Consider the following 26,118-nt stretch of genomic DNA (forward strand, 5'->3'; position numbering starts at 1 on the left):
TTATTTTGCTGGCTGACGAGTGAAGTGGTCATTATGTTTTGGGCCACACTGAACACCAGCACGGCATCAGGCTGCTACGCTACATTTAGTTTAGAATAGTTTTAGTTGCTGGCTTTAATAGACGGCGCATTAAGGTGTGTGGGCCACTAATTAAGTTCAAGTGACAAGGAGTTTGGTAAACTGAACTTTTCTGAGTTAAACCAGTTGAAGTGTTTGTATTGTTGTTTATATGTGGTACAACAATGAGAGTATGTCCTTAAAAGAGGGATAATCCATTTACAGTATTCTCCTAAAAGAAAAAGGACATTTTATTTTGAAGGTTTAAAAGGAACATTTATATTTTTATTGCATTTTCTTATTTTTGTTACAAATAATCAGTTCATTCAGTAAATAACTGAGAACTATTTTTCTAAAATCCTGTGTTGTGTTATTTTATTACTTACCTGGAAAAGGTGGAAGTAGTTTATTCAAAGGGAACATTTACAGACATCCTCATCAAAACTTTAACTTAAGAAAGGTGATTAAATAGGTTGGTTCAAAATATTTCATGTGTGAAATCCAAGATAATATTTAAAACTGAGTTAATCAGGATTAAAACATTAGTTAAAAGAACCCAAAAGCCCTGCCCTCATCAACATGGCTACTGAGGGGAGCGCTACTTATAGATCTATATATACATAGATCTACACATATCTAGATCTACACATATCTAGATCTACGTATCTATAGATCTATGTGTACATCTACAGATCATGATCATAATAACGGTGTCATAGTGTTTCACTGAGGGATGATAAATGAGTCCAGCAGCAGTTTGTCTTGTGTCTTTATTTGAGGTAAATCAGGTTTCCATCAGGTTTTGGGAGAAATGAATAAAAGCCCTTAAACTCAACCCTGGAGAGAAAAATCTAAAGACGACAAAAACACAAACACACGGACGAAAGAACCCAAGAAAAACCCAGAGAATAAAAAATAAAAAACAAACACTAAGATTCTTCTGATTCAGAAAAAACAAAAGAGTCAAAAACGTCTTTTCAGGTCTGACGTCCACAAAACACGAGAAATAAACCTGAGTCTCCACAGAGCGACAGTCTGCTTCATCCGTTTATTACATGTTTAATTATCTACAGAAGCTCATTTCAGACGAGGGTTTGTAAAGTGTCAAAGAAATCAAACATATTTGAAATGAATCATGTCTCAGTAAATGAATTTATTCACGGTGAGTTCAGCGTCTCTCAGTTCTTTGGTTTCATTTCAATAAAATTAATTCACTTACAGACGCTTTAAAAACAAACAGCAGCAGCAGTATAGCATTAGCCAACTAGCTAACAGTGTAGCTGGGATCTGTTAGCATCATTAGTGTCAGACAGCTTTAAGGGTTTTATGTAGTTTTCTCTTTTTTCACTGTTGTGTAGCTAGGCTAGGCTAGCTGTATTGTTGAATTATCACCATAAACATCACAACACAAACACGAGCTAACTGCTGAGTTAGCGGCTGTTTATTTTATGTTTAGCTAGCTCGCTGTATGTGCTAAAGGCTGAGGATACGGTGGAGGTTAAGGGCCAATGCTAATGTTTGTTTAGAAAGTAACTGTAACAGTATCTGAGCTCACTGCTATTCTAAGCTAACAGCCTGAAAATACTACAGTAAGCTACTGTAGTATTATCAGGCTGTTAGCATTAGTTTAGCATAGCATTTGGTCAAAATACTGTTGCTGTGGTGTTTGATGTGGTGAGGTTCTGCTAATGCTAATGCTAACATGTCTCAAATCAAGCTAACATTACAGAATTAGCTCTTGTATAGAGTAGCGTTTAGCTAACTCTCTGTCTGAATTGAAAACTTTGTGTTATGTAGTGTTTTGGTCGCTGCTGCTAATGCTAAGCTAATACTGCAGTCACTGCTGGTTCTGTTGGTCAGTGTCAAATAAAACTAGAAACTTGGAGCCGTTGGAAGAAAATTCTTAAAATGAAATTTTGAAGAAACTGCAACTAAATATTTCCTGGTCAGAAATAAATAAACTTTCACATGTTCAAACTGAAATTCAAATATTAATGTTGAAGTTTGAATTTCACAAAAAAAAATTGCTGAAATTCAAACTTTAAATATAATTAATTACTTTCATTCGTTCAGATTCATATTTACAGCAGCTGCTTAAATTAATTAAATACACATTATAAGATGACAGCAGCACAGATGCATTGTGGGTAGAGTGTGACCAGTGTCGCTCTGTGGGGTCAGATATTTCTTCTTCCTGTTTTTATTTTTCTCATCCCTTCTTCAACCGTTAGAATTTGTCTTTGATTCATTTTCTCGTCTTCATCCTTTCTTCCTGATAACATCCTGCGCTCAGTCCTTCCTCTTCCTGTCAGTGGACATCCAATCATCTGTTGCTCAGAGGCCACGCCCCCTCCAGCCTCTCTCCCTCCTGATTGGTCCAGAGCCTCAGAACGACGTCACGCAGGTCATCTCGTCGGCCAGCTCGTCCTCGTCTCGGCCCGTCCTGATTGGCTCCTCGTCGCTGTAGAGGGCGGCGGGGTCGGCGTTGCTGAGGAAGGCGTGGCTTCCTGAGCCGAGCAGGTCGCTGGCGGCCGACTCCATCTCGTCCACCGTCATGTGACACGCGTCGGCGATCTCCCGCTTCGCAAACGCCACGAACTTCGGATCTCTGGCGTAAAGGCCGAGACCCTCTGAGATCAGAACCTGAAATGAGACGGGAAGCAGTGATTGGTCAGTAACTTAGACAGGAGGGGGCGTGGCCACTGAGCATCAGTTATTGACCAATCAGTGATGAATGTGTCCTTACCGCCTCCACCAGACTGTCAGCTGACCCTCTCTTCTCTGTGAACTGGGCTCCGAGCTGGGAGGGAACTCTGAGGGTGGTGTACGCTCGGTAGGGGGGCGGAGCTACAACACAGTCACGTGACACGTTCAGGCCAATCAGGAGAGTCTCTATGGTAACATGATGTCATGAGGAGTTATTGTACCTGATGTCCCTGCGGAGCCACCGTACCAGGCCGGTCTGGGAGCTGCACCCGTCACACTGACCCCTGAGAGCACACAACACACTTCACTACTTCCTGTTTCACAATAAAAGCTTTTAATCTGAAAAGTCTTCTCACCTCTTCCTGCACCTCCCTTCTTACCCTCACCACCGGCACCTCCTCCTGCCCAGGGAGGACTGCCCTCCTCCTCCACCAGGATGAGAGGAGCATACAGGAGGCGACCACGGCGAGGACACGGGTTGGCCCAGGACGCCGAGGAGGCGGCGGAGGAGAGGCGGGACTCGTAACTACTGAACGTCTGCTGAGGAGGAGGAAGAGGAAGAGGAAGAGGAGGAGGAGGAGGAGGAGGAGGAGGAGGTGGCAGAGGAGAAAGAAGAGGTATGAGTGTGTTACCTGTGCATGTTTGTGTGTGTTACCTGTGCGTGTTGGTGTGTTTTACCTGTGCGTGTTGGTGTGTGTTACCTGTGTGTTTGTGTGTGTTACCTGTGTGTTACCTGTGTGTGTTTGTGTGTGTTAGCTGTGTGTGTTTGTGTGTGTTAGCTGTGTGTGTTTGTGTGTGTTACCTGTGTGTGTGTTACCTGTGTGTGTTTGTGTGTTACCTGTGTGTGTGTTACCTGTGTGTGTTTGTGTTTTACCTGTGTGTGTGTTACCTGTGTGTGTGTTACCTGTGTGTGTTTGTGTGTGTTACCTGTGCATGTTTGTGTGTGTTACCTGTGTGTGTGTGTGTGTGTTACCTGTGTGTGTGTGTGTGTGTGTGTGTGTGTTACCTGTGCATGTTTGTGTGTGTTACCTGTGTGTGTGTGTGTGTTACCTGTGTGTGTTACCTGTGTGTGTGTTGCGTGTGTGTGTGTGTTACCTGTGTGTGTTTGTGTGTGTTACCTGTGCATGTTTGTGTGTGTTACCTGTGCATGTTTGTGTGTGTTACCTGTGTGTGTGTGTTACCTGTGTGTGTGTGCGGCGTGGGGGGGAGGTAGGATGGTACGTTCCAGGTATGGGGAGGTCGTCGCTGCTTCCTTGTCTCCTCAGACACTGGATGTTAAACGATGGTTTACGACCTGGTGAACAAAACCAACGCACCTTCTCAGTGACGTGATGTCAGGTGGGGCAGAGGATTATGGGACGTGTGGTTACCTGTGGGCGTTGCCGGGAGGAGGCGTCTCCGAGTGGTCCTCCGACCGTCGCTGTAGCCGTTACCATAGCTACTGTTGTAGGGGGCGTGGCCGTTGTAGTGGTCTCTGTAGAGAGGAGGCTCGTCAGGATAATGTCTGCAGACACAGAGGTTGGAACGTTACAGGTTGGAACGTTAGAGGTTAGAACGTTGGAACATTAGAACGTTAGATGTTAGAACGTCAGAGGTTAGAACGTCAGAGGTTAGACGTTAGAACATTAGATGTTAGAACGTCAGACGTCAGAGGTTAGAACGTCAGAGGTTAGACGTTAGAACATTAGATGTTAGAACGTCAGAGGTTAGAACGTTGGAACATTAGAACGTTAGATGTTAGAACGTCAGAGGTTAGAACGTCAGAGGTTAGACGTTAGAACATTAGATGTTAGAACGTCAGACGTCAGAGGTTAGAACGTCAGAGGTTAGACGTTAGAACATTAGATGTTAGAACGTTAGATGTTAGAACGTCAGAGGTTAGAACGTTGGAACATTAGAACGTTAGATGTTAGAACATTAGATGTTAGAACGTCAGAGGTTAGAACGTTGGAACATTAGAACGTTAGATGTTAGAACGTCAGAGGTTAGAACGTCAGAGGTTAGACGTTAGAACATTAGATGTTAGAACGTCAGACGTCAGAGGTTAGAACGTCAGAGGTTAGACGTTAGAACATTAGATGTTAGAACGTCAGAGGTTAGAACATCAGTATCTTACCTGTCCGTCTCTTACGTGTCCGTCTCTTACCTGTCTGTCTCTACCTGTTTGTCTCTTACCTGTCTGTCTCTACCTGTTTGTCTCTACCTGTTTGTCTCTTACCTGTCTGTCTCTACCTGTCTGTCTCTTACGTGTCCATCTCTTACCTGTCCGTCTCTTACCTGTCCATCTCTTACCTGTCCATCTCTTACCTGTCCGTCTCTTACCTGTCTGTCTCTACCTGTTTGTCTCTACCTGTTTGTCTCTTACCTGTCTGTCTCTACCTGTTTGTCTCTTACCTGTTTGTCTCTACCTGTCTGTCTCTACCTGTTTGTCTCTACCTGTCTGTCTCTACCTGTCTGTCTCTTACGTGTCCATCTCTTACCTGTCTGTCTCTACCTGTTTGTCTCTACCTGTCTGTCTCTACCTGTCCGTCTCTTACCTGTTTGTCTCTACCTGTCTGTCTCTTACCTGTCTCTGGAGCCGATGCTGTCGTTGTCTTCCTCTCTGCTGTAGTAACCCTGCTCTCCGTACGTCTCCATGTCTCCGTTCCTCCATGACCTGTCTCTGGAGTCCCGCCTGCAGACCAAAGGGTTGTGTGATTGGCTGAAACACCCGTCAATCAAAACTGATCACAGCCGCTCCTAGTGGTGACGTCCTACCTTCCATGTCTGTGGTATGACGGCCTCTTGTGGGCGTGGTCTAGGACGCCGTTCTTTGCGGACGCCCGGCGGCGGTGCGGATGATTGACAGATGACCTGGTGCTGTCTCCACGTCGTAGCGGTTGGTCGTGTTCGCCGCCGTTCACCGTCTTAGTGAAAGACCCGACCCGGTGGACCAGTCCTCCGTTAGAGACGCCGCCGTCCCCCACGACTCCGCCTGGACCTGGAGGACAGAGAGACACGTCACACTGGCAGCCATGTTGTTTCATCTGAGGTAGACAGACAGGTAGAGAGAGAGACAGGTAGAGACAGACAGGTTGTCTTTTACCAGTAGGTGTCAGTAAGGAGCCCCGCCTCTCTGTCTCTGGTCTGAAGCCGTCATCGTTCTGCAGAGACACAAAGACACTGAGACGTTGTCTTGAACATTAACGTCTCTGGTTCTGGTTCTGGTTCTAACTCAGACCTGATACTCAGCGTTGTCCTCCAGCTCCTCGTCCTCCATCACAACGTCCTCCTCGTCCTCCAGGTCCTCATTCAGAGCAAGACGCATCTCTGGACCCAGGTCCTGGAGAGTCTTCAGACCGGCCTTACATAGCTACACAGGGACAGCAGTCAGGGAGAGAGACAGACAGGCAGGGAGACACGTTTTATAAATGAGAGACAGACGGAGAGAGACCAACGGACAGGTGGACAGACAGGTGGACAGACAGACCTGGATAGCAGACGGGTTGGTGGCATCTGTCTCTCCGTCCAGTCCTCCTTTCTCCTTCCTCTTCCTGAACTTCCTGAAGTAATCCTGGATCAGAAAGGTGGCGTAAAACTTCCCGACGGTCACTTCCTCCTCTGTGGGGGGACAGAAGACAGGACAGAGGACCGATCAGAGTCCTGCAGGGACGTTACCCCCCCCCCCCCCCCATCAGTGCTACCCTGTCTTACTACCTTCATGTGGTGGGATGACCTCGTCCAACAACTTCGGCTTCATCCTCTTCCAGATCTTCTTGATGATCACCCTCAGCTCCTCGTTCTCCTGGTCAGGGTTACCTAGCAACAGAATCCATGGGACGGACGCCGGTTAGAGGACACTCAGCATTCAACATCAATAACAGACAGAGACAGAGACTGAGACAGACAGTCTCTAGTTCATCTTCAGACAACGTGTCCAACGAACCTTCGGTCTTGATCTTCAGCGCCGTCCGGACCAGAGCGAACAGCGTGGCGTTGAAGGTCACCATGCCGTCAGCGTTCAGAGGCATGTTCATGGCCACCAGACGCTGAGACAGACAGGAGGACAACGTGAGACCACTGTCCTACACTAAGGACATGAAGGACATGAAGGACATGGAGGACATGTTACCTTGCAGGCCACCCGGTGAGGACAGAGTTTCCCGAAGCCCAGAGGAGGTTGGATCCTCCGGAGCAGAGCAACTACGTCCAGATGTTTGATCCGACCTCTGAGAACAGAGAACAAACCTTGACTCACATCTGCAGGAGTGGGCGGGGCTAGTCTAAGCTTTAAGCTACTCTAAGCTAGGCTAAGCTAGGCTGAGTTTAACCCAGCAGACGTACTTGGCCTCCGGGTCGTACTCAGACCAGATCCTCTTGAACTCATCCAGGTGATGTGGCCCCAGAATCGACCAATCACGCGTCAGATAGTCGAAGTTGTCCATGATGACGGCAACAAACAGGTTGATGATCTGAAGACAGAACAGAGGACGTGTCGTTAAACCACAGAAGAAGAAGAGATCTGATGTTAGTTCCTTCTTCTTCTTCTTCTTTAATAAACGTTAATGTTGTTCATTTCTATTTGATTTTAACCAGTCTCCTGGTGCTGTAACATTTACCCTCGGGATCAATAAGAGTCTCATCTCATCTTAAAAAACCTTAAAAAGTTCAGGGGTCAGGGTCAGGGTAAAGGTCAGGAGTCAGGGTCAGGGGTCAGGGTCCAGTGTTGTGTGTGTGTGTGTGTGTGTGTGTGTGTGTGTGTGTTCAGACCAGGAAAGCACACAGCATGAAGAAGCTGATGAAATAAACGATGGCGAAGTTGCTGCCACAGCTGAACTCCTCCCCCGGCTCGCAGTCAGACTCAGGGTCGCAGCGTTTACCTGGAAGACTGGCCAACATGATCTCCTGCCACGCCTCACCTGTGGCACACCTGCACTCACACAGAACAGAGTGAAACCTGAGCCCTGGTCTGGTCCAGAACCCAGATTAAAACAGAGACCATGTTCTCAGTGAGACCTGAAGAGGAGGAGAACGGCCTGAGGAAACGTCTGGAAGTTGTTGTTCCTGTTGATCTGAGTGTAATCCTGCATCGCTATCTTCCCAAACGTCTGACAAACACAGAGGAGAACGTTAGAGCCTGGAACGTCTCTCTGGAAGGTGACCAGACAGACCCAAACCCGTTGTACTGACAGTAAGAGAACCGTTAAAGGACCAGATCAGGTGTGAACTTACCTGCATGCCGATGACGGCGTAGATGAAGAAGATCATGGCGATGAGCAGAGCGACGTACGGCAGCGCCTGCAGAGAGAGGACAGAATCAGAGGTCAGAGTCTGTCTGCCGCTGAGCCCCGGAGCAAGACAGCAGGCCCGCCCCCTCGTTTAGCCCCGCCCCTCTGACCTGCAGTGATTTGATGAACGTCCACAGCAGTGTTCGAATCCCCTCCCCTTTACTGAGCAGCTTGACCAATCGCATGACTCGAAACAGGCGGAAGAAGGTGATTGACACACGGGAGCTGTCCTCGCCACTCTGGAGACACAGAGACAGATTTTTAACATCTCAAATGTCTTCTAGATTAGATCGTAGAAAACACCCTGATAGCAATGATATCATTCTGAACTCATTCAGCAACCCCTTGACTAGAACTGGACCAAGAGTTTAGAGAAATACCACAAAGGTTCTAGTAACAATAGAACCAGGCCCACTCTCCATTTGGACATCTGGAGAACCAAAGAACCCAAAGTGTTCCACATTGGGTTTTGGCTACAAAATCCTACTGATTCCACTACAGGAGGCAACGTACACACAGTTCAACCTTTGGACATTTTATTTAGCCTGGACATCATCACATTCTACCATTGTGATCATTATACAGTCCAGGAGAAGACTGAGATTTCCTCCATGTTGTTCACACATGGAACTCCCCAGGGAAACCAGTCACCAAGGCATGCTACATATTAATGCTAAGCTAACTGTCACTACTAGATGGCTGTATTGTGTTTATTATCTGTAGTACCACCATTAGACCACTAGATGGAGACAAATGAACATATATGTAGTTGTATTTCAGGCACAGGGTTCAGATTCTGTTCGTCAAGTCACCATGTGGTTCATAGTTGATGTAGAATCATTGATAGACGATAAAGGACAGAAGATAATAAAAACAATATGGACTGCATTTGATGTCAATTTGGATTTGATGAAACTGATTGAGTACTCACACTGAACTCAGTGACAACGATATCAACCACGCTGCCGACTACGATCAGAGCGTCAAACGAGTTCCAGGCATCGATGAAGTAATGCTGGAAGGAAGAAAAACACATTGAACAAGAGTGGAAAACATTGAACCCACATCATTGTTAATAATTAAATATCAATAAATAATATTTAAGTATAAAGAAAGAGTTGTTGTTGCTCATCAGGCTGGAAAAGGTTCCGGAACCATCTCTAAAGAGTTTGGAACCCACAAATAATCCACAGTCAGACAGATTGAAGACGACTGTTCCCCTCCACAGGAGTGGTCCACCAACAAAGATCACTCCATAATAGTCTGAGAGGTCCCAAAGGAACCCAAGGGAACTTCTAAGAAGCTAAAGGCCTCTCTCTCATTGGCTAATGTTAATGTTGATGAATCCACTGAACAACCATGGTGTGATGGACAAAGACCATGATCAGGTGCATTTGTTTTCCTCACCCTGAGTCTGAGTGCGAGCAGCTTCAGCAGCATCTCCACAGTGAAGAGTCCGGTGAAGACCATGTTGAGGATGTCCATGATGTAGCTGAAGCCTTTGGACTGCTCGTAGTGCTGCAGGACAGAAGCAGAGGTTCAGAGTTTGTCCTGCAGGGGTCACAGTTTGAGGAGGAGCTGATGTTCACCTGAACTGCCAGAGTGACGGTGTTGAGCAGGATTAGAACAAACATTACGTATTCGAATCCCGTCGAGTTGATGATGGACCAGAACTTATACTGGACCGGGTTCTTGGGGATGTAAAGTTTCAGCGGCTGAGCCTTCAGAGCATACTCCACACACTGACGCTGAGGGGGAAAGGTTTAATATTCAATAACTCAACAGTGATCTGCAAAATTACAGACGAAAAAAACTGCTCTGCTATGTGACATCTTCCATAAATAAATATAAATATAAATATGAGGTGGAGCCAGGTGAACTGACCTGGTTCTTGTCCAGCTCACAGTTCTTGTACTCCTGCTCTCCCTGCTCTCTGAACGTGATAATGACGAAGCCCACGAAGATGTTCATCATGAAGAAGGCGATGATGATGATGTAGACGATGAAGAAGATGGAGATCTCCACCCGGTAGTTGTAGATGGGACCAGAGTTCTCTCCGTTGGCGTCGATGGCTTTGTAGAGTAGCCTGGAGACAGAAAGGTTCATTAAACTTTATTGACCGCGACGGACAGTTGGACGGTTGGACGGTTGGAGGGTTTGTGTCTGTAGAGACTCACGCTGGCCAACCCTCGAAGGTGGAGACGGTGAAGAGCGCCATCATCCCCATGAGGACGTTGTCAAAGTTAAAGTCACTGTTCTGCCAGATCCTCTCCCTGACCATGGGGTGGCTGACGTCCCCGTCCTTATAGACCACAAACGTCCCCCTGGAAGAGACACACAGAGACATGTAGAGACACGAAGAGACAGACAGAAACATGAAGAGACAGATAGAGACATACAGAGACAGATAGAGAACTAATCAATCAACCAATCAGCTGCTGACGTCAGCATTTCAACCAATAGAAAATCAAACATACTTGCACTGTTCAGGAGTGTGTTTGGCTTCATCTGTGCAGCGATAGAATTTACCCTGAAACACAAAGACCATCAATAATATAATGAACTATCAATGATATAATGATCTATCAATAATATAATGATCTATCAATAATATAATGATCTATTAATAATATAATGATCTATCAATAATATAATGAACTATCAATGATATAATGATCTATCAATAATATAATGATCTATTAATAATATAATGATCTATTAATAATTTAATGAACTATCAATGATATAATGATCTATCAATAATATAATGAACTATCAATAATATAATGATCTATTAATAATATAATGAACTATCAATGATATAATGATCTATCAATAATTTAATGAACTATCAATAATATAATGATCTATTAATAATTTAATGAACTATCAATGATATAATGATCTATTAATAATATAATGATCTATTAATAATATAATGAACTATCAATGATATAATGATCTATCAATAATATAATGATCTATTAATAATATAATGATCTATTAATAATTTAATGAACTATCAATAATATAATGGTCTATTAATAATATAATGATCTATCAATGATATAATGAACTATCAATAATATAATGATCTATCAATAATATAATGATCTATCAATAATATAATGATCTATCAATGATATAATGAACTATCAATAATATAATGATCTATCAATAATATAATGATCTATTAATAATATAATGATCTATTAATAATTTAATGAACTATCAATAATATAATGGTCTATTAATAATATAATGATCTATCAATAATATAATGATCTATCAATGATATAATGAACTATCAATAATATAATGATCTATCAATAATATAATGATCTATCAATAATATAATGATCTATTAATAATGTAATGATCTATCAATAATATAATGATCTATCAATAATATAATGGTCTATTAATAATGTAATGATCTATCAATAATATAATGATCTATCAATAATGTAATGATCTATCAATAATGTAATGATCTATCAATAATATAATGGTCTATTAATAATATAATGATCTATCAATAATGTAATGATCTATCAATAATGTAATGATCTATCAATAATGTAATGATCTATCAATAATATAATGATCTATCAATAATATAATGGTCTATTAATAATATAATGATCTATCAATAATATAATGATCTATCAATAATGTAATGATCTATCAATAATGTAATGATCTATCAATAATATAATATCATCGATCAGAAGGTGCAGCTGGTGTCATGTCTCTGACAGAACAGATGGGGGCAGCCTTTCATTGGTTTCTAGAACCAGGAAGAAACAACAACTAGAACAACTAGAACTAGAAGAGAGATTTGTTTCTGAGGTTTTGAACTTAATGGAACATGTTCTGTGGAGCAGCTGAGTTCAGAGGTCGTCGTCATCCTGGACTCACCTTGAAGAGCTGGACTCCGATGCAGGCGAACATGAACTGAAGCAGCGTTGTGACGATCATGATGTTCCCGATGGTCCTGATGGCCACGAACACACACTGGACCACGTGCTGCAACACAAACACACCAACATCAGGCTGACAGCAAGTACACACCAGAGAGTACGGGATCCTGATGGAGCAACAAGATAGTCCAGGACAGTCCAGGATGATCCAGGATGGTTCAGGATGGTTCAGGACAGGCCAGGATGGTCCAGGACGGTCCAGGACGGTCCAAGATAGTCCAGGACGGTCCAGGACAGTCCAGGATGATCCAGGATGGTCCAGGATGGTCCTGGACGGTTCATCCTCATGGTTGAAACATGTTCCAGTACAGGTAGCATCACAGTTCCCTCATCCATATGCATAATGTTAAATGACTGCATCATTGTTCAGTGAATGCATCACAGCAGTAACCGAACATTTCTCTAGACACTGACATGAATGATGTTACCTTGAGTCCTTTGGCTCTGTTGATGGCTCGGAGCGGTCGGAGAACCCGGAGGACTCTCAGGATCTTTACCACGGAGATGGCGCTGGAGCTAAAGACACAAACACCAGGAACTTTATTCACCTGCATCAGCCTCAACAGTAACAGCTGATCAGTGTTTACACACCTGTAACCTGCAGACAGATGTTAAAATTAGTTTCTAACAGAAACAGATCTAATGTTTTCATAGAAATAAGATAAAATCTGATCAGTGATTTAAAAAACAAACACGTCCATCCCCTCAAAAGGTAATAGTTAGTGTTTCTTTCTTTACTTCTTTTCTAGTCAGAGGTCTGAGTTTCTTTCTGTTTCCTCTCATTCTGTCTTTCATCACCACAGAAGCTCTGAGAGCAGCGTCAGGATTTAAGAAGTCTGAGGACAAAAGTAAAGACGAATGAAAAATGAGAAACTAGAGGGAGAAGATGGAGGAGACGCCACTGGAACCAGTGAGGACATCAATGTCTCTAATTGATTCGAACAGAGGACGGGAGCTCACCGGCCCGTTCACTAGGGTTTCTGGGACCTTGTAGCTTTTATTGGAGCTGTAAAACATTTACAGTTCCACATTTAAATACTGTGACAGTGCCCTGTGATACGTTGCTTCAGCTCTGCTTCAGCTGCATGTTTGATAACTACTAAATGATTCTCATGCTTGGTTTATGTACAGCTGCTGCTTCCTGGTCCGGGCCAGTTTGGCAGAGACGCAGGTTCTCTGTCCGGTGGGTAAAAGACAGAATGAGCCCAGATGTGGACACACTGCTGTAAATAGACCAGACTCAGGCCTAAAGAAGCTCAGAATGAAATACTGACTGCAGGAAGAAGGAGACGAGCGAGACACTGACGACCAGCAGATCCAACAAGTTGAACCAGTTCCTGCAGAAGGAACCCTGATGGAGGAACGCTCCGTGGACCGTCATCTGACAGAAGAAACAGGACGTCAGCACCGAGAGCAGCTCTGACATTCATCCATTCAACCTAAAACCAGGAGTGTTACCTTCAGCAGGATCTCTACTGTGAAGATGGAGGTGAAGGCGTAGTCTGCGTATCCCAGAATCTGTGGACACACTGATGACGTTAATACTTCAGAACCAAACAAAGAACCTGTCAAAGGTTTGGACCTTGTCATTCAGTCGTGTTTCTTTCTTTTTATTATTTTCTACATCTATCTTCTGTGGTCCTTTTGACTCCATTCACCTGATTCTCCATCAACTATGCACCACATGGTGACTTGACTGATAGAATCAGTGGTCTAATGGTGGTACTACAGATATTAAACACAACTCAGCCATTTTGCAGTGACAGTTAGCTTATCAATGATATGTAGCATGCCTTCAATCTTCTTCTGGATTGTATAATGATCACAATGGTAGAATGTGATGATGTCCAGGCTAAATAAAATGTCCGAAGGTTGAATTGTGTGTACATTGCCTCCTGTAGTGGAATCAGTAGGATTTTGTAGCCAGATTCTGATACGTGTCTGGGCAGACTGAGATGAAGTATAGAAAGATAAAATCCTATATTTAAAATAGAAATATAAAATTTATTCTGGTTTGTTGCTTGTTCGTTCTATATCAGTCTACAAATATAGAAAATAATAAAAAAGAAAGAAATAACTTTGAACAAGAAGGTCCAACCTTTTGACTGGTGCTGTACGTTTACCTCATAACTACAGGATTATATTTGTCTATATCTTTATCTGTGCATGAGCCACTTCATCTCAGTCAACCCACACCTGTCAGTATCTGGCTACAGGACTCTACTGATTCATTTGGACATTTTATTTATCCTGGACATCATCACATTCTACCATTGTGATCATTATACAATCCAGAAGAAGATTGAGATTTCCTCCATGTTGTTCACACATGGAACTCCCCAGGGGAACCAGTCACCAAGGCATGCTACATATCAATGCTAAGCTAACTTTCACCACTAGATGGCTGTATTGTGTTTATTATCTGTAGTACCACCATTAGACCACTAGGACCATGTATGAGATTAACACACATGGCTCAGATTCTATCAGTCAAGTCACCATGTGGTTGATGTAGAATCATGTTGGTAGACTCTAAAGGACAACAGAAGGAATTAGCAGAAAATACTAAAAAATAAGAGAACCCAGTGAATGAGGAGGGGTGTCCCTGACTGGTTCATGTTCATGACCAAGATACAGCAAAGAAATAAAACACAAAATCTCTTTACTGTCAGAGAGTCCCAACATGAGACAGTGAGACAAACGTGGACAGAATAATATGAAGCTGAGACACGATGACGGGTTTAAAAGGATCACGGTTTAAAAGGATGACTGATTTATTCTTCAAAGAGGTTTTAAAAGAACACACACAAGGATTTCACTGATTCATCGTGAAGCTGCACATTGACATATTTAAACACAGCTTCATATTTTTAAGAAGATAATTGGGTAAAAAATTAAAAGTTGACCAAATGAAATCGGAGGATTCAAGGGTTTGTTGTTTCCTCCTGATGGAAAAAGAGAAACTTTCACAAAGAACAGAGTCAGCTGATTGCATGTTAGAAGTCAGCTGTTGTTAATTACTACGTCCAGCATGAAGACAGCTGCTGCTCGCTGTGTGTTTGTGTGTGTTGTGTGTGTTTTGTGTGTGTTGTGTGTGTTTTGTGTGCGTTTGTGTGCACGTTCATCCTCAGGCTCCGACAGTAAACTGGTGATTTTCTCTCTCCATGTGTTTCCATGTGTTTCCATCTTTAACCTCGTTAGTCACTGACCCACTTCTGCTGGTTAATCGGCTGAAGCTCCGCCCCCTCATCCCCCCACCCCACCCTCAGTGCTAACCCCAGAGAAGAGACGACCTCGCTGAACAACACCGAGCTCTGATTGGCTGAGGGACCAGGAAGCTGTCTGCGCCTCTTGTTGCTTCCTTTTATTCTGACACAGAGGCATTTGTTCTGTTTAGTAACGACTGGATTTTATTTTGATCCAGAGAAATAAATCCCTCCGCATCAGCTGGACAGTCCTCCAACCAATCAGAGACGTTTAAACTAAATCCACTCCACAGCGCTCAGATGATGTGTATTGGTGTGTTTACATGATGAGCAACGAGAGCAACAAGCAAGAGTCACTCAAACACATTGACTGTTAAGAACTGGTTGACGTCTCAGTCAGAAGAGAAGCGAGCTCAAGTTTCATGTCATGGAGCTACAAGCATCGGACATCAGATTGAACATTAAGCCCCGCCCTACATGATCTGATTGGATCTTTGCTGGAGCAGACTCAGACTCCAGAGACTCCAGACCAAGCCACATTTACTACACAACAAAAAATGTGGGTAGGTCAACTTGATGTGGTTGCCTTGATCAAAGAACCATCTGACTTAGTCCACTTGGTGGGTGACATCCTCCACACTCCAACCTGATAAACAACCGTAACTTTAAATCAAGTAACTCCTGTGTTTGTTTGAGACTCACGTTGTTCCTGAAGGAGTGGGCTCTGATTGGATCTTCAGCAGCCAATGAGCAGCTGCTGAGGATGATGAAGACGAGGATGAGGTTGGTGAAGATGTGGTGGTGGATCAGAGTGTGACAGCCCACACGGATCCTGTGACCAAAAACAAAGAGTTGGACCTGGAGCAGGAGGAACGGTAACTGTCCTAGAATTAATCAATGACTTCGTTCAGTCCTCACATCAACACCTGGTCTCACCTGGTCTCACCTGGTCTCATCTGTCCATCTCTAAGTCCCTGTGTCCCTGGACACTAGAGACCAGATCAGTGTTCGCACCTGGACCTGTTTAACCTGGACTCTAGAGACCAGATCAGTGTTCACACCTGGACCTGTTTAACCTGGACCCTAGAGACCAGATCAGTGTTCACACCTGGACCTGTTTAACCTGGACTCTAGAGACCAGATCAGTGTTCACACGTGGACCTGTTTAACCTGGACTCTAGAGACCAGATCAGTGTTCACACCTGGACCTGTTTAACCTGGACTCTAGAGACCAGATCAGTGTTCACACCTGGACCTGTTTAACCTGGACACTAGAGACCAGATCAGTGTTCACACCTGGACCTGTTTAACCTGGACACTAGAGACCAGATCAGTGTTCACACCTGGACCTGTCTAGATCAGGTGTTAATGAGAGGCTGATGAAGGATCTTAATTTGTCCAGAATCAGAACATTTAGTTTAACATCTCCTCATCTGTTTGGTTGGTTGTCTCGTACAGATGGGTTAACGTCGACACACTCACGGGTTTGTCTTGCTGAGGCAGAAGAAGGCGCTTCCTTCTGGGATGGGAAGAATCTTCTCTTTAGGAGGAGCCAGATCAGCCATCTTTAACTGGACTCCTCCGTCTGGGACGAAGAGGAGAAAAGAAAATGTGAAACAAACTCTGAAGATCCATGTGTGAATCTTTAACACGTGTCCTGATCTAAAAGGACGCACCGTCCTCTCCTTCAGGAAGCTCCTCCTCCTCCTCATACTCTGTGTCTTCATCGATGTCCACCTGCAGAGACAAACAGCTCTAAGACAAACTGATCACAGATCTTTAAGCTGTCACAGTCACGCCTCCATATTCACCTTCACCACTTCTTTTTCCGGTTGCCCCTCCTCCTCCTCCTCCTCCTCCTCAGCTCCCTCCGTCTTCTCACTGGACAAACAACAAAACAGTTGGACAGGACATAAACACCCAGCATTATGTCTTCTTCTCCTCTGTACATCACTCACTCTTTCTTCTTGTCGTCTCCGTCTCCTCCAGCCAGGTTGTCCACGGCGATAGCCAAGAAGACGTTCAGCAGGATGTCTGATGCTCGTTGAGGACATTGTAGTCATGATATTGGGTTTTATTACCTCACTCGTAATCCTGTTTGGTTTTCTGTGTGTTTCCTGTTTCTGTTCTGAAAGTTTCTTCCTTGGTGTTTTGTTTCTGGCTTTACTTCCTGTCCCTCACGTAGAGTAAAAGTTAGAAAAAAGTGGGCAATCCCCTTGGCAGTGTTTCTAAATATGCAGCAAAGCAACAAGGACTCCTGGGTGAATATAAAGACGGGATTTTAAAGCTAAAATCAGTTGAGGCAACTTGAGCTCGTTGTGCTGTTTGCTAGTTATACTTAATAAACTCTATGTTCTAGATGCACAGCTTTGCATAGCCCAAGATGTCCTGAGTTCCAGCATGTATGATGCTTTATTATGAACGAACAGTGACTGTGTGAAGGAGCTGAGGCGTCATCAAGGATACAGTTACCACAGATGAAGAGGATGACGAAGTAAACGCAGACGATCATCCCTGGAAACACGGGCCCGCCGTATGCCATGATGCCGTCGTACATGACCACGTTCCAGTCCTCGCCTGTCAAGATCTAAACACACAGCAGTCAGCGGGGACACGCCTCCTACACGCCGCAACATCAGCAAGTGCCCAGCGTGCTGACTTACCTGGAAGCAGGTGAGCAGCGCCTGCGGGAAGGCGTCGAAGGTGCTGCGCTTGGTCTGTGTCTCGTCAAAGTTGAACTTCCCTCCGAACAGCTGCATGCCGAGCAGAGCGAAGATGATGAGGAAAAGGAAGAGCAGCAGCAGCAGCGAGGCGATGGACTTCATGGAGTTCAGCAGCGACGCCACCAGGTTGGACAGCGCCGTCCAGTGGCTGAGCAGGAAATAACAATAGTCTTATGGACTGTTTAATGTGCACAAGGTTGAACTGTGTGTACATTGCCTCCTGTAGTGGAATCAGTAGTACTTTGTAGCCAGACTCTCTTAGGGCAACTAGTTTTGATCTCACCGTGTGACCTTGAAGATTCGCAGCAGGCGGACACAGCGCAGCACCGAGATCCCCAGAGGAGGCATGATCTCCAGCTCCACCAGGATGGTCTCCATGATGCCACCGCACACCACGAAGCAGTCGAAGCGGTTGAAGAACGCCACGAAGTAATGAGCCAGACCCAGACTGTACATCTTCAGCAGCATCTCCACCGTGAAGAGAGACAGCAGCACCTTGTTGGCGATGTCTGCAGAGACAGAGACAGAGACAGAGACAGAGGGTGAGTCTGATTATGTTGGTGAATAGTTGTTGTGGATGAAGCACTTCCGGAGGCTCCAGGTAGAAACTGAACCTCACTGACCTTGTAGTGATAGTTAGAGTCTTAACAAACCTGTTAGCAGGTGGACATCATCACATTCTACCATTGTGATCATTATACAATCCAGAAGAAGATTCAGATTTCCTCCATGTTGTTCACACATGTGAAACCAGCCACCAAGGCATGCTACATATCAATGCTAAGCTAACGCACTACTAGATGGCTGTTTATTATCTGTAGTACCACCATTAGACCACGAGGACCATGTATGACGGTGAGGCACAAGGGTTCAGATTCTATCAGTCAAGTCACCATGTGGTTCATAGCTGATGTAGAATCATGTGGATAGACTCTAAAGGACAGAAGATAATAAAATATATATTAGTGACTTTTGATGTCATTTGTTTTTAGATTTGATGAAATATTGAGACTGAAGAAGAAATTCTGACATGATGACTGAGAAATTTAAAGTTTGTCTGTTTGTTTTGTCTGTTAGCTGAGGCTAGCTGGTTAGCTCCAGCTATGTGATGCTTGGTATCAATGGAAAGAGCAGCTTCTCTAGTTTCTAATGACACCGAGCATGGCAGAGTGGAACAGAGAGGATTATGGGTAATGGTATATTCCATGTGCCATATTATGTAGCCTGTACATCATTAAGTTCTACCATTGTGCACATTGTAGAGTCCATAAAAATACTGACATTTCCTCCGTAAGTCTGTTGGTCACTGGTCACCAGGGCATGACACATTTCTTTGCTAAGGTCATGTTCACTACTAGATGGCTGTATTGTGTTTGTTATTCCTGGATTATTTTTTCTGAGGAGCTTCATCTGGTAAAACTACACCGCTGTGAAACCTTTGAGAACTTTACTGGACAGGTGAGTCCAGTCAAAGTTGGTGCTGTTACCCTGGACTTGAGTCAGCCAGTCGGGTTGGTTGTAGTGCTCCGAGGCGCTGAGGGAGGTGTTGAGGAAGACGAGCAGCAGGACCAGCCAGTAGAAAGTCACCGATTTGACGGCGGTGCGACAGTTTCTGCGACAGACTCGATTCCAGCGACGCAGCGTCCGGCTGACACAGAGACAGACGTCACGCTGCTGAACTAACATTTATTACAGAATGTCTGACGGTCAGTGAACTCACCAGCAGCCGATCTTCATCATCCGAGCGCTGAAACACAACACACTGCTGTCAGTTCACAGTTTGTCCTGAGGGGGCGCTACAGTAGGATATCATACACGTCTAACCAGAGGACGAGCAACAGGTTCATTACCAGCAGGACTGACAGCAGTTGGTGTGATCCTCATCAATGTTCTCTGTGTTTTCAGACGCTGTCTCACTGGCAGGAAGACTCGCTGAGAGACAGAGACAGAGAGACAGAGAGACAGTGGATATAACATTTGTGTTGTCTCCTGTCCCTCACAGACAGAGTCCCAGCAGACAGACAGGTGTTAGGTCAAAGTAAAGGTCTCACCATGAGTTTCATTGGAGTGACTGAACCATCCGAACTTTCCCCTCTTCTTATCAGACAGGTCCCCCAGAGACGGACCTGGGACACACAGAGGACATTTAACTACTGCTCACTAACATCCAGACCTGTCCATCTCTAAGTCCCTGTGTCTCCACCTGGTCTTAATTAAAATGTGTCTCTGTCCTCAGCCAGCACTTGAGATCTGATCTCAGAAAAATTTCTGTTATTGAATCTAGGAGGAAGGAGACTATATTTACTCTTTACTCAAACGTCATTGGCTCTCTGAGACCAATCAGCTTTGTCTTCATTAGTCGACTCATTAACATATTTTAATTATCTGTGAATAAATGATCCGGAGACATTTAGAGCCTGGACAGTCTGTCCTCTCTGGACTGGGGATGTCTTATTCTGGACCATAGATAATAGTCCTCAGACAAGACCTTCCCAAAATGTTTCCCCGTCTTACGATGATTTCCGTCCTCGTCCAGTTCGTCCATGTCCTCAGCCTGAGTGATCCAGTCCATGTATCCACTCAGGTCCTCCTCCATCTGCTGCTTCTCACGCAACTTCTGGAAATCTCCCCGAGCCTTCGCCTTCTCCCTCTCCTTACTGAACTCTCTGCAACGTCAGGAAATCAGGACAGTGTCAAGACAACGTCAGGACGTCAGGACAATGTTGAGACAATGTCAGGACGTCAGGACAATGTCAAGACAGCGTCAGGACGTCAGGACAACGTCAAGACAACGTCAGGACATCAGGACAATGTCAAGACAACGTCAGGACAATGTCAAGACAACGTCAGGACGTCAGGACAACATCAAGACAACATCAGGACAATGTCAGGACAACATCAGAACAACATCAAGACAACGTCAGGACATCAGGACAATGTCAAGACAACGTCAGGACGTCAGGACAACGTCAAGACAACGCCAGGACATCAAGACAACGTCAAGACAATGTCAGGACAATGTCAGGACAACATCAGGACAACATCAGGACATCAGGACAGTGTCAAGACAACGCCAGGACATCAGGACAACGTCAAGACAACATCAGGACGTCAAGACAACGTCAGGACGTCAGGACAATGTTGAGACAATGTCAGGACGTCAGGACAATGTCAAGACAGCGTCAGGACATCAGGACAACATCAAGACAACGTCAGGACATCAGGACAATGTCAAGACAACGTCAGGACAATGTCAGGACAACATCAGAACAACAAGACAACGTCAGGACATCAGGAAAATGTCAAGACAACGTCAGGACGTCAGGACAACGTCAAGACAACGCCAGGACATCAAGACAACGTCAAGACAATGTCAGGACAATGTCAGGACAACATCAGGACAACATCAGGACATCAGGACAGTGTCAAGACAACGCCAGGACATCAGGACAACGTCAAGACAACATCAGGACATCAAGACAACGTCAGGACATCAGGACAACATCAAGACAACATCAGGACAACATCAAGACAACATCACGACAATGTCAGGACAACATCAGGACAATGTCAGGACAAGATCAGGACAACTTATCCAAAAACCAGATCTGAGACAAACTCATCTGGACTCTGGATGTTTGTAGAAGACGTTTCCTCCAAGTGTTCAGCTCTAAATGATGGTGGAGAGTTTAGGTTTTTATCACCTGAAGGTCACATGACTAGAGTCTGGTAGCGACCTGATACTGACCTGGACCTGGACCTGGACCTGGAGGAACCTGTTCTGATCCTGTCTCCAATCAACGGTTCTTTGATGATCCATTAATGTCCAGAGACTCCAGACTGATAAAAACCTAAACTCATTTAGAGGAAACGTCTTCTGGAGACACAACAAGTCCAGGTGTCTCTGTCTCAGCTTGGTTTGGACATATGATAGATTAATGTAAGATCAGGAGGAAACAGCTGCAGCAGAAAATAAAAGACGAACCCGCTGAGGACTCCCAGAACCAGGTTGAGAACGAAGAACGAGCCAAAAATCACCAAGCTGACGAAGTAAACCCAGGGCAGCTCAAACCCGATGGCGTCGTTCATCTGCACCGACACAGAGACCAGGAACAGGAAGTGGGTATGTGTCATGTTTTTGAGAGACCGTTAAATAACTACAGTGAGTTTTACCCAGTAGAGGACGTCGGTCCATCCCTCCATGGTGATGCACTGGAACACGGTCAACATGGCGAAGAAGAAGTTGTCAAAGTTGGTGATTCCTCCATTAGGACCGTCCCACCTCCCTCGACACTCTGAGCCGTTAATGACGCACTGGCGGCCGTGACCGGCAAACGCACACGGTACCGGGTCGTCCTCCACGTAATTATCTAGAAAACAGATTCAATCAAACCAGGAAGTTAATTTTTATCTGGTGTCTGCAGCACCCCTTACCTCTGGAGCCCTAAAAATAAATCTGGACTATCACCACAACCATCAGGTCCATGTTCCTGACCCTGGTCTCTATGACCCTGGACTCTATGGACAATGGTCTCTATGATCCCGGTCTCTATGACCTGGGTCTCTATTGACCCGGTCTCTATGGACCCTGGTCTCTAAGGAGCCTTCATTCTGAACTCATTCAGCAACCCCTAGAACTAGAACTGGACCAAGAGTTTAGAGAAATACCACAAAGGTTCTAGTAAGACCGGTCGTACCTGTTCCTGTGTAGTAGCAGGTCTTGTGCATGCGTCCGATGAAGAGCTCCAGACCGATGATGGCGTAGATGATGATGACGAAGAGGACCAGCAGAGCGATGTGGAGCAGAGGAACCATCGCCTTCATGATGGAGTTCAACACAATCTGCAGACCTGACAGAGACACAGAGATGAACATACAAACACCTGAGGCCTCGCTCAGACCTTCCACACCTGTCCTCAGTGATCTGATCACAGGTGTCCAGTCTAAAGTCCAGATGTGAACACTGATCTGATCTCCACAGAGACACATCTGATCTACAGATGTTGCTGGGTTTTTTTTTATCATGATGTCACATCCTGTTTTTATAGCGTCAGTAACTTGGAGCTCCACATGCTTTGGCTTAGAGGATCTGTCATCCACTTTTTTTTTTACAGTCAGTCTTTCCATCTTGTTCCAACATCTGGATCATGTCTCCAAGTCAACCAGCAGCTGTTGATGGTTCTGATCCAGCGGTAGGTAGAGATCCATTAGAGACAACAGCTGCTACAATATTCTACTGACCACATGATGGCGCTGCTGATTTACAGACACACACACTGAGATCAGATCTCAAGTGCTGGCTGGGGACGCATGTGGAGACACATTTAGATTAAGACCAGGTGGATGGACAGGTGAGACCAGGTGAGACCAGGTGATGATGAACTAGAGATGAGCATAGTGCGTATATAAACTCACTGGGGACTCCTGAAACCAGTCTGAGGGGCCGCAGGACTCTGAAGGCTCTCAGAGCTTTGACATCCAGACCTCCAGGTTTACCCGGGACATGATGAGTGGTCGCCTGCTCCCCACTTGACTTATGGGTCATCGTCTCCAGGACAACACTGAACAACCTGCACAAACAACAACAGCAGAGAGTACAGCAGCACATCTAGATGGACTGTGTAGTATCTAGTAGCTCTACAGTATCGTTTTAGACCAATAATCTCAGAGTTCTGGGTCGACCCGAGTTGACTCTGAACTCCTCACCCAGCCTCACCTAGCCTCACCCAGCCTCACCCAGCCTCACCCAGCCTCACCTAGCCTCACCCAGCCTCACCTAGCCTCACCTAGCCTCACCCAGCGTCACCCAGCCTCACCTAGCCTCACCCAGCCTCACCTAGCCTCACCCAGCCTCACCCAGCCTCACCTAGCCTCACCCAGCCTCACCTAGCCTCACCTAGCCTCACCTAGCCTCACCCAGCCTCGCCCAGCCTCACCTAGCATCACCTAGCCTCACCTAGCCTCACCCAGCCTCACCCAGCCTCACCTAGCCTCACCTAGCCTCACCCAGCCTCACCTAGCCTCACCTAGCCTCACCCAGCCTCACCCAGCCTCACCTAGCCTCACCCAGCATCACCTAGCCTCACCTAGCCTCACCCAGCCTCACCCAGCCTCACCTAGCCTCACCCAGCCTCACCTAGCCTCACCCAGCATCACCTAGCCTCACCCAGCCTCACCCAGCCTCACCCAGCATCACCTAGCCTCACCTAGCCTCACCCAGCCTCACCTAGCCTCACCCAGCATCACCTAGCCTCACCTAGCCTCACCTAGCCTCACCCAGCCTCACCTAGCCTCACCCAGCATCACCTAGCCTCACCCAGCCTCACCCAGCCTCACCCAGCATCACCTAGCCTCACCTAGCCTCACCCAGCCTCACCTAGCCTCACCTAGCCTCACCCAGCCTCACCTAGCCTCACCTAGCCTCACCCAGCCTCACCTAGCCTCACCCAGCATCACCTAGCCTCACCTAGCCTCACCCAGCCTCACCTAGCCTCACCTAACGTCACCCAGAGAAAACCATTTCAGCCGTTCATATTCTTTCATTATTGTCCAGAGCTGAGATCCAAGCTTTGGATTCAGGCTCATCTCCAGTTTAATGTGAACAAGATAGAGACCTCCGTCTGTTCTGTCTGAGACAACATTTACAGGAGATGCTGTACGTCTTCTGTATTGTATAAAAGATGTTTTTAAATAATATTAAAAAGAAACGTTTCTAAATTTAATTTTCCACCTTCAAGTCTCTGAAGCGTCAGACACACAAACCTGATTTATCCCGAGGACACGTTCAACACAGTCAGACTAAACTCCTGAAAGTGTCCCACATACAGCATCCTCTCTGACTGTAAAGTGGAACAGAGTCCTCGGGCAACGTTACCATGACAACAGGCTTTATCATCATCATCATCATCATCATCATCATCGCCATCGCCCCAGGGACGTCCAGTCATGTCCAGCAGTGAGGACACACACCAACATGGAGGACGAAGACCTGCAGGACTCTGTGACCTCAGCAGGTGAGGAGAGCTGCATCTCATCTAGCGCTCCAAGAAAAGGAGGTCGTTTTATTTGAATCGTTCTCCAGATGAACTTAAATAAAATCTGTCGCTGATGACTTTAGTCCTCGTTCATCGACATTTAAAAATAAAAAGTAAAATAAAGACAAACTGTAGCTGAACCATAACTGTTCTTCAGTAAATCTTTTAACAAAGAGGGCCAGGAACTACAGAGAGAACCAGGAACTACAGAGAGAACCAGGAACTATAGAGAGAACCAGGAACTACAGAGAGAACTGGGAACTACAGAGAGAACCGCGAACTACTGCAGAAACCCAAAACCAAGTTCTACAGACAGAACCTGGATCTAAAAGCAGAACCAGAACCCAATGAAAGGACGGAGCAGGCATCTAAAGAGAGAACCAGGACTTACAGAGAAAACCAGGATCTATAGAGAACCAGGACTAAATAAAAGTACAGAATAAATATAAGAGAGAACCAGAGAACCGTGATCTCATGAAAGGAGTGAACGTCTCGTACCACTTGTTGGTTCCTGTCTTTTCTTACCCGACGATGACGATGACAAAGTCGAGCAGGTTCCAGCCGTTGCGGATGTAGGAACTGGGGTGCATCACCAAACCATAGGCCAGGATCTTCAGGAAGGTCTCAATGGTGAAGATGATGAGGAAGACGTACTCCACTTGTTCCTGAAACACAGAACCGGTTCAAAAGAGACCACAGGACAACGTTCTACTGTTTTATGTTAGTCTGGATGAAGTGGACGTTGGAGGTTTGGTCTGATGCAGCAGAGCGGAGGTTTGTTATTTTAGAGGATTACTAATCTGTCTCTGCTTCACACACGGGTTTGTCTTGTTATACTTCTGAGGACTGTCTCTGTCACAGTATCAGGTCAAACAGCCTGAGGACACATGTCCTCACTAAGACTATAAATAATAACGTTAAAATAAAGGAAGAGAATCAAACAGTGCAGCTCTAGATCAGTGAGTTTAATCCTGTTGATCAGTTTGATCCGATCAATCAGAAGAAGTGACACATCTGACGATCAGAAACTAAGCTAAGCTAAGCTAAGTTAACGTAGCATGATTAGCTGATGTGGATGAAATGTCAGAGAGCTTTCAACATTAACGAGAAAAGGAGAACCAGGATCTAGACAGAGAATGAGG

General features: G+C 45.3%; 1 protein-coding gene across 1 annotated transcript in view; it reads right to left on the reverse strand.

Annotated features, from left to right (window-relative positions):
• Nucleotides 1-746: 746 nt before the first annotated feature.
• Nucleotides 747-26,118, reverse strand: part of cacna1fb (calcium channel, voltage-dependent, L type, alpha 1F subunit) — a gene marked incomplete at its 5' end in the record, with an annotated part of 32,730 nt that continues 7,358 nt past the window's right edge. Inside the window, 46 exons of the mRNA XM_084553783.1 lie at nucleotides 747-2,700; nucleotides 2,804-2,904; nucleotides 2,985-3,303; nucleotides 3,945-4,057; nucleotides 4,134-4,267; nucleotides 5,330-5,437; nucleotides 5,521-5,743; nucleotides 5,849-5,906; nucleotides 5,984-6,115; nucleotides 6,233-6,363; nucleotides 6,460-6,561; nucleotides 6,689-6,791; nucleotides 6,875-6,971; nucleotides 7,087-7,214; nucleotides 7,513-7,672; nucleotides 7,759-7,850; nucleotides 7,975-8,040; nucleotides 8,141-8,269; nucleotides 8,962-9,045; nucleotides 9,438-9,548; nucleotides 9,620-9,778; nucleotides 9,915-10,116; nucleotides 10,208-10,354; nucleotides 10,508-10,560; nucleotides 11,952-12,059; nucleotides 12,442-12,529; nucleotides 13,288-13,394; nucleotides 13,472-13,531; nucleotides 15,922-16,051; nucleotides 16,702-16,804; nucleotides 16,896-16,956; nucleotides 17,031-17,100; nucleotides 17,178-17,253; nucleotides 17,686-17,806; nucleotides 17,883-18,090; nucleotides 18,226-18,451; nucleotides 19,430-19,590; nucleotides 19,663-19,689; nucleotides 19,793-19,874; nucleotides 19,994-20,068; nucleotides 20,457-20,608; nucleotides 21,928-22,031; nucleotides 22,116-22,312; nucleotides 22,640-22,792; nucleotides 23,358-23,512; nucleotides 25,502-25,641. Of these exons, the coding sequence (XP_084409909.1) occupies nucleotides 2,443-2,700; nucleotides 2,804-2,904; nucleotides 2,985-3,303; nucleotides 3,945-4,057; nucleotides 4,134-4,267; nucleotides 5,330-5,437; nucleotides 5,521-5,743; nucleotides 5,849-5,906; nucleotides 5,984-6,115; nucleotides 6,233-6,363; nucleotides 6,460-6,561; nucleotides 6,689-6,791; nucleotides 6,875-6,971; nucleotides 7,087-7,214; nucleotides 7,513-7,672; nucleotides 7,759-7,850; nucleotides 7,975-8,040; nucleotides 8,141-8,269; nucleotides 8,962-9,045; nucleotides 9,438-9,548; nucleotides 9,620-9,778; nucleotides 9,915-10,116; nucleotides 10,208-10,354; nucleotides 10,508-10,560; nucleotides 11,952-12,059; nucleotides 12,442-12,529; nucleotides 13,288-13,394; nucleotides 13,472-13,531; nucleotides 15,922-16,051; nucleotides 16,702-16,804; nucleotides 16,896-16,956; nucleotides 17,031-17,100; nucleotides 17,178-17,253; nucleotides 17,686-17,806; nucleotides 17,883-18,090; nucleotides 18,226-18,451; nucleotides 19,430-19,590; nucleotides 19,663-19,689; nucleotides 19,793-19,874; nucleotides 19,994-20,068; nucleotides 20,457-20,608; nucleotides 21,928-22,031; nucleotides 22,116-22,312; nucleotides 22,640-22,792; nucleotides 23,358-23,512; nucleotides 25,502-25,641 (5,814 nt within the window). The 3' untranslated portion in view covers nucleotides 747-2,442. The remainder of the gene's footprint in view (nucleotides 2,701-2,803; nucleotides 2,905-2,984; nucleotides 3,304-3,944; nucleotides 4,058-4,133; nucleotides 4,268-5,329; nucleotides 5,438-5,520; nucleotides 5,744-5,848; nucleotides 5,907-5,983; nucleotides 6,116-6,232; nucleotides 6,364-6,459; nucleotides 6,562-6,688; nucleotides 6,792-6,874; nucleotides 6,972-7,086; nucleotides 7,215-7,512; nucleotides 7,673-7,758; nucleotides 7,851-7,974; nucleotides 8,041-8,140; nucleotides 8,270-8,961; nucleotides 9,046-9,437; nucleotides 9,549-9,619; nucleotides 9,779-9,914; nucleotides 10,117-10,207; nucleotides 10,355-10,507; nucleotides 10,561-11,951; nucleotides 12,060-12,441; nucleotides 12,530-13,287; nucleotides 13,395-13,471; nucleotides 13,532-15,921; nucleotides 16,052-16,701; nucleotides 16,805-16,895; nucleotides 16,957-17,030; nucleotides 17,101-17,177; nucleotides 17,254-17,685; nucleotides 17,807-17,882; nucleotides 18,091-18,225; nucleotides 18,452-19,429; nucleotides 19,591-19,662; nucleotides 19,690-19,792; nucleotides 19,875-19,993; nucleotides 20,069-20,456; nucleotides 20,609-21,927; nucleotides 22,032-22,115; nucleotides 22,313-22,639; nucleotides 22,793-23,357; nucleotides 23,513-25,501; nucleotides 25,642-26,118) is intronic.

This window comes from Chelon labrosus, assembly GCF_963514085.1.
Source record: "Chelon labrosus genome assembly, chromosome: 10".
Classification (NCBI taxonomy): domain Eukaryota; kingdom Metazoa; phylum Chordata; class Actinopteri; order Mugiliformes; family Mugilidae; genus Chelon; species Chelon labrosus.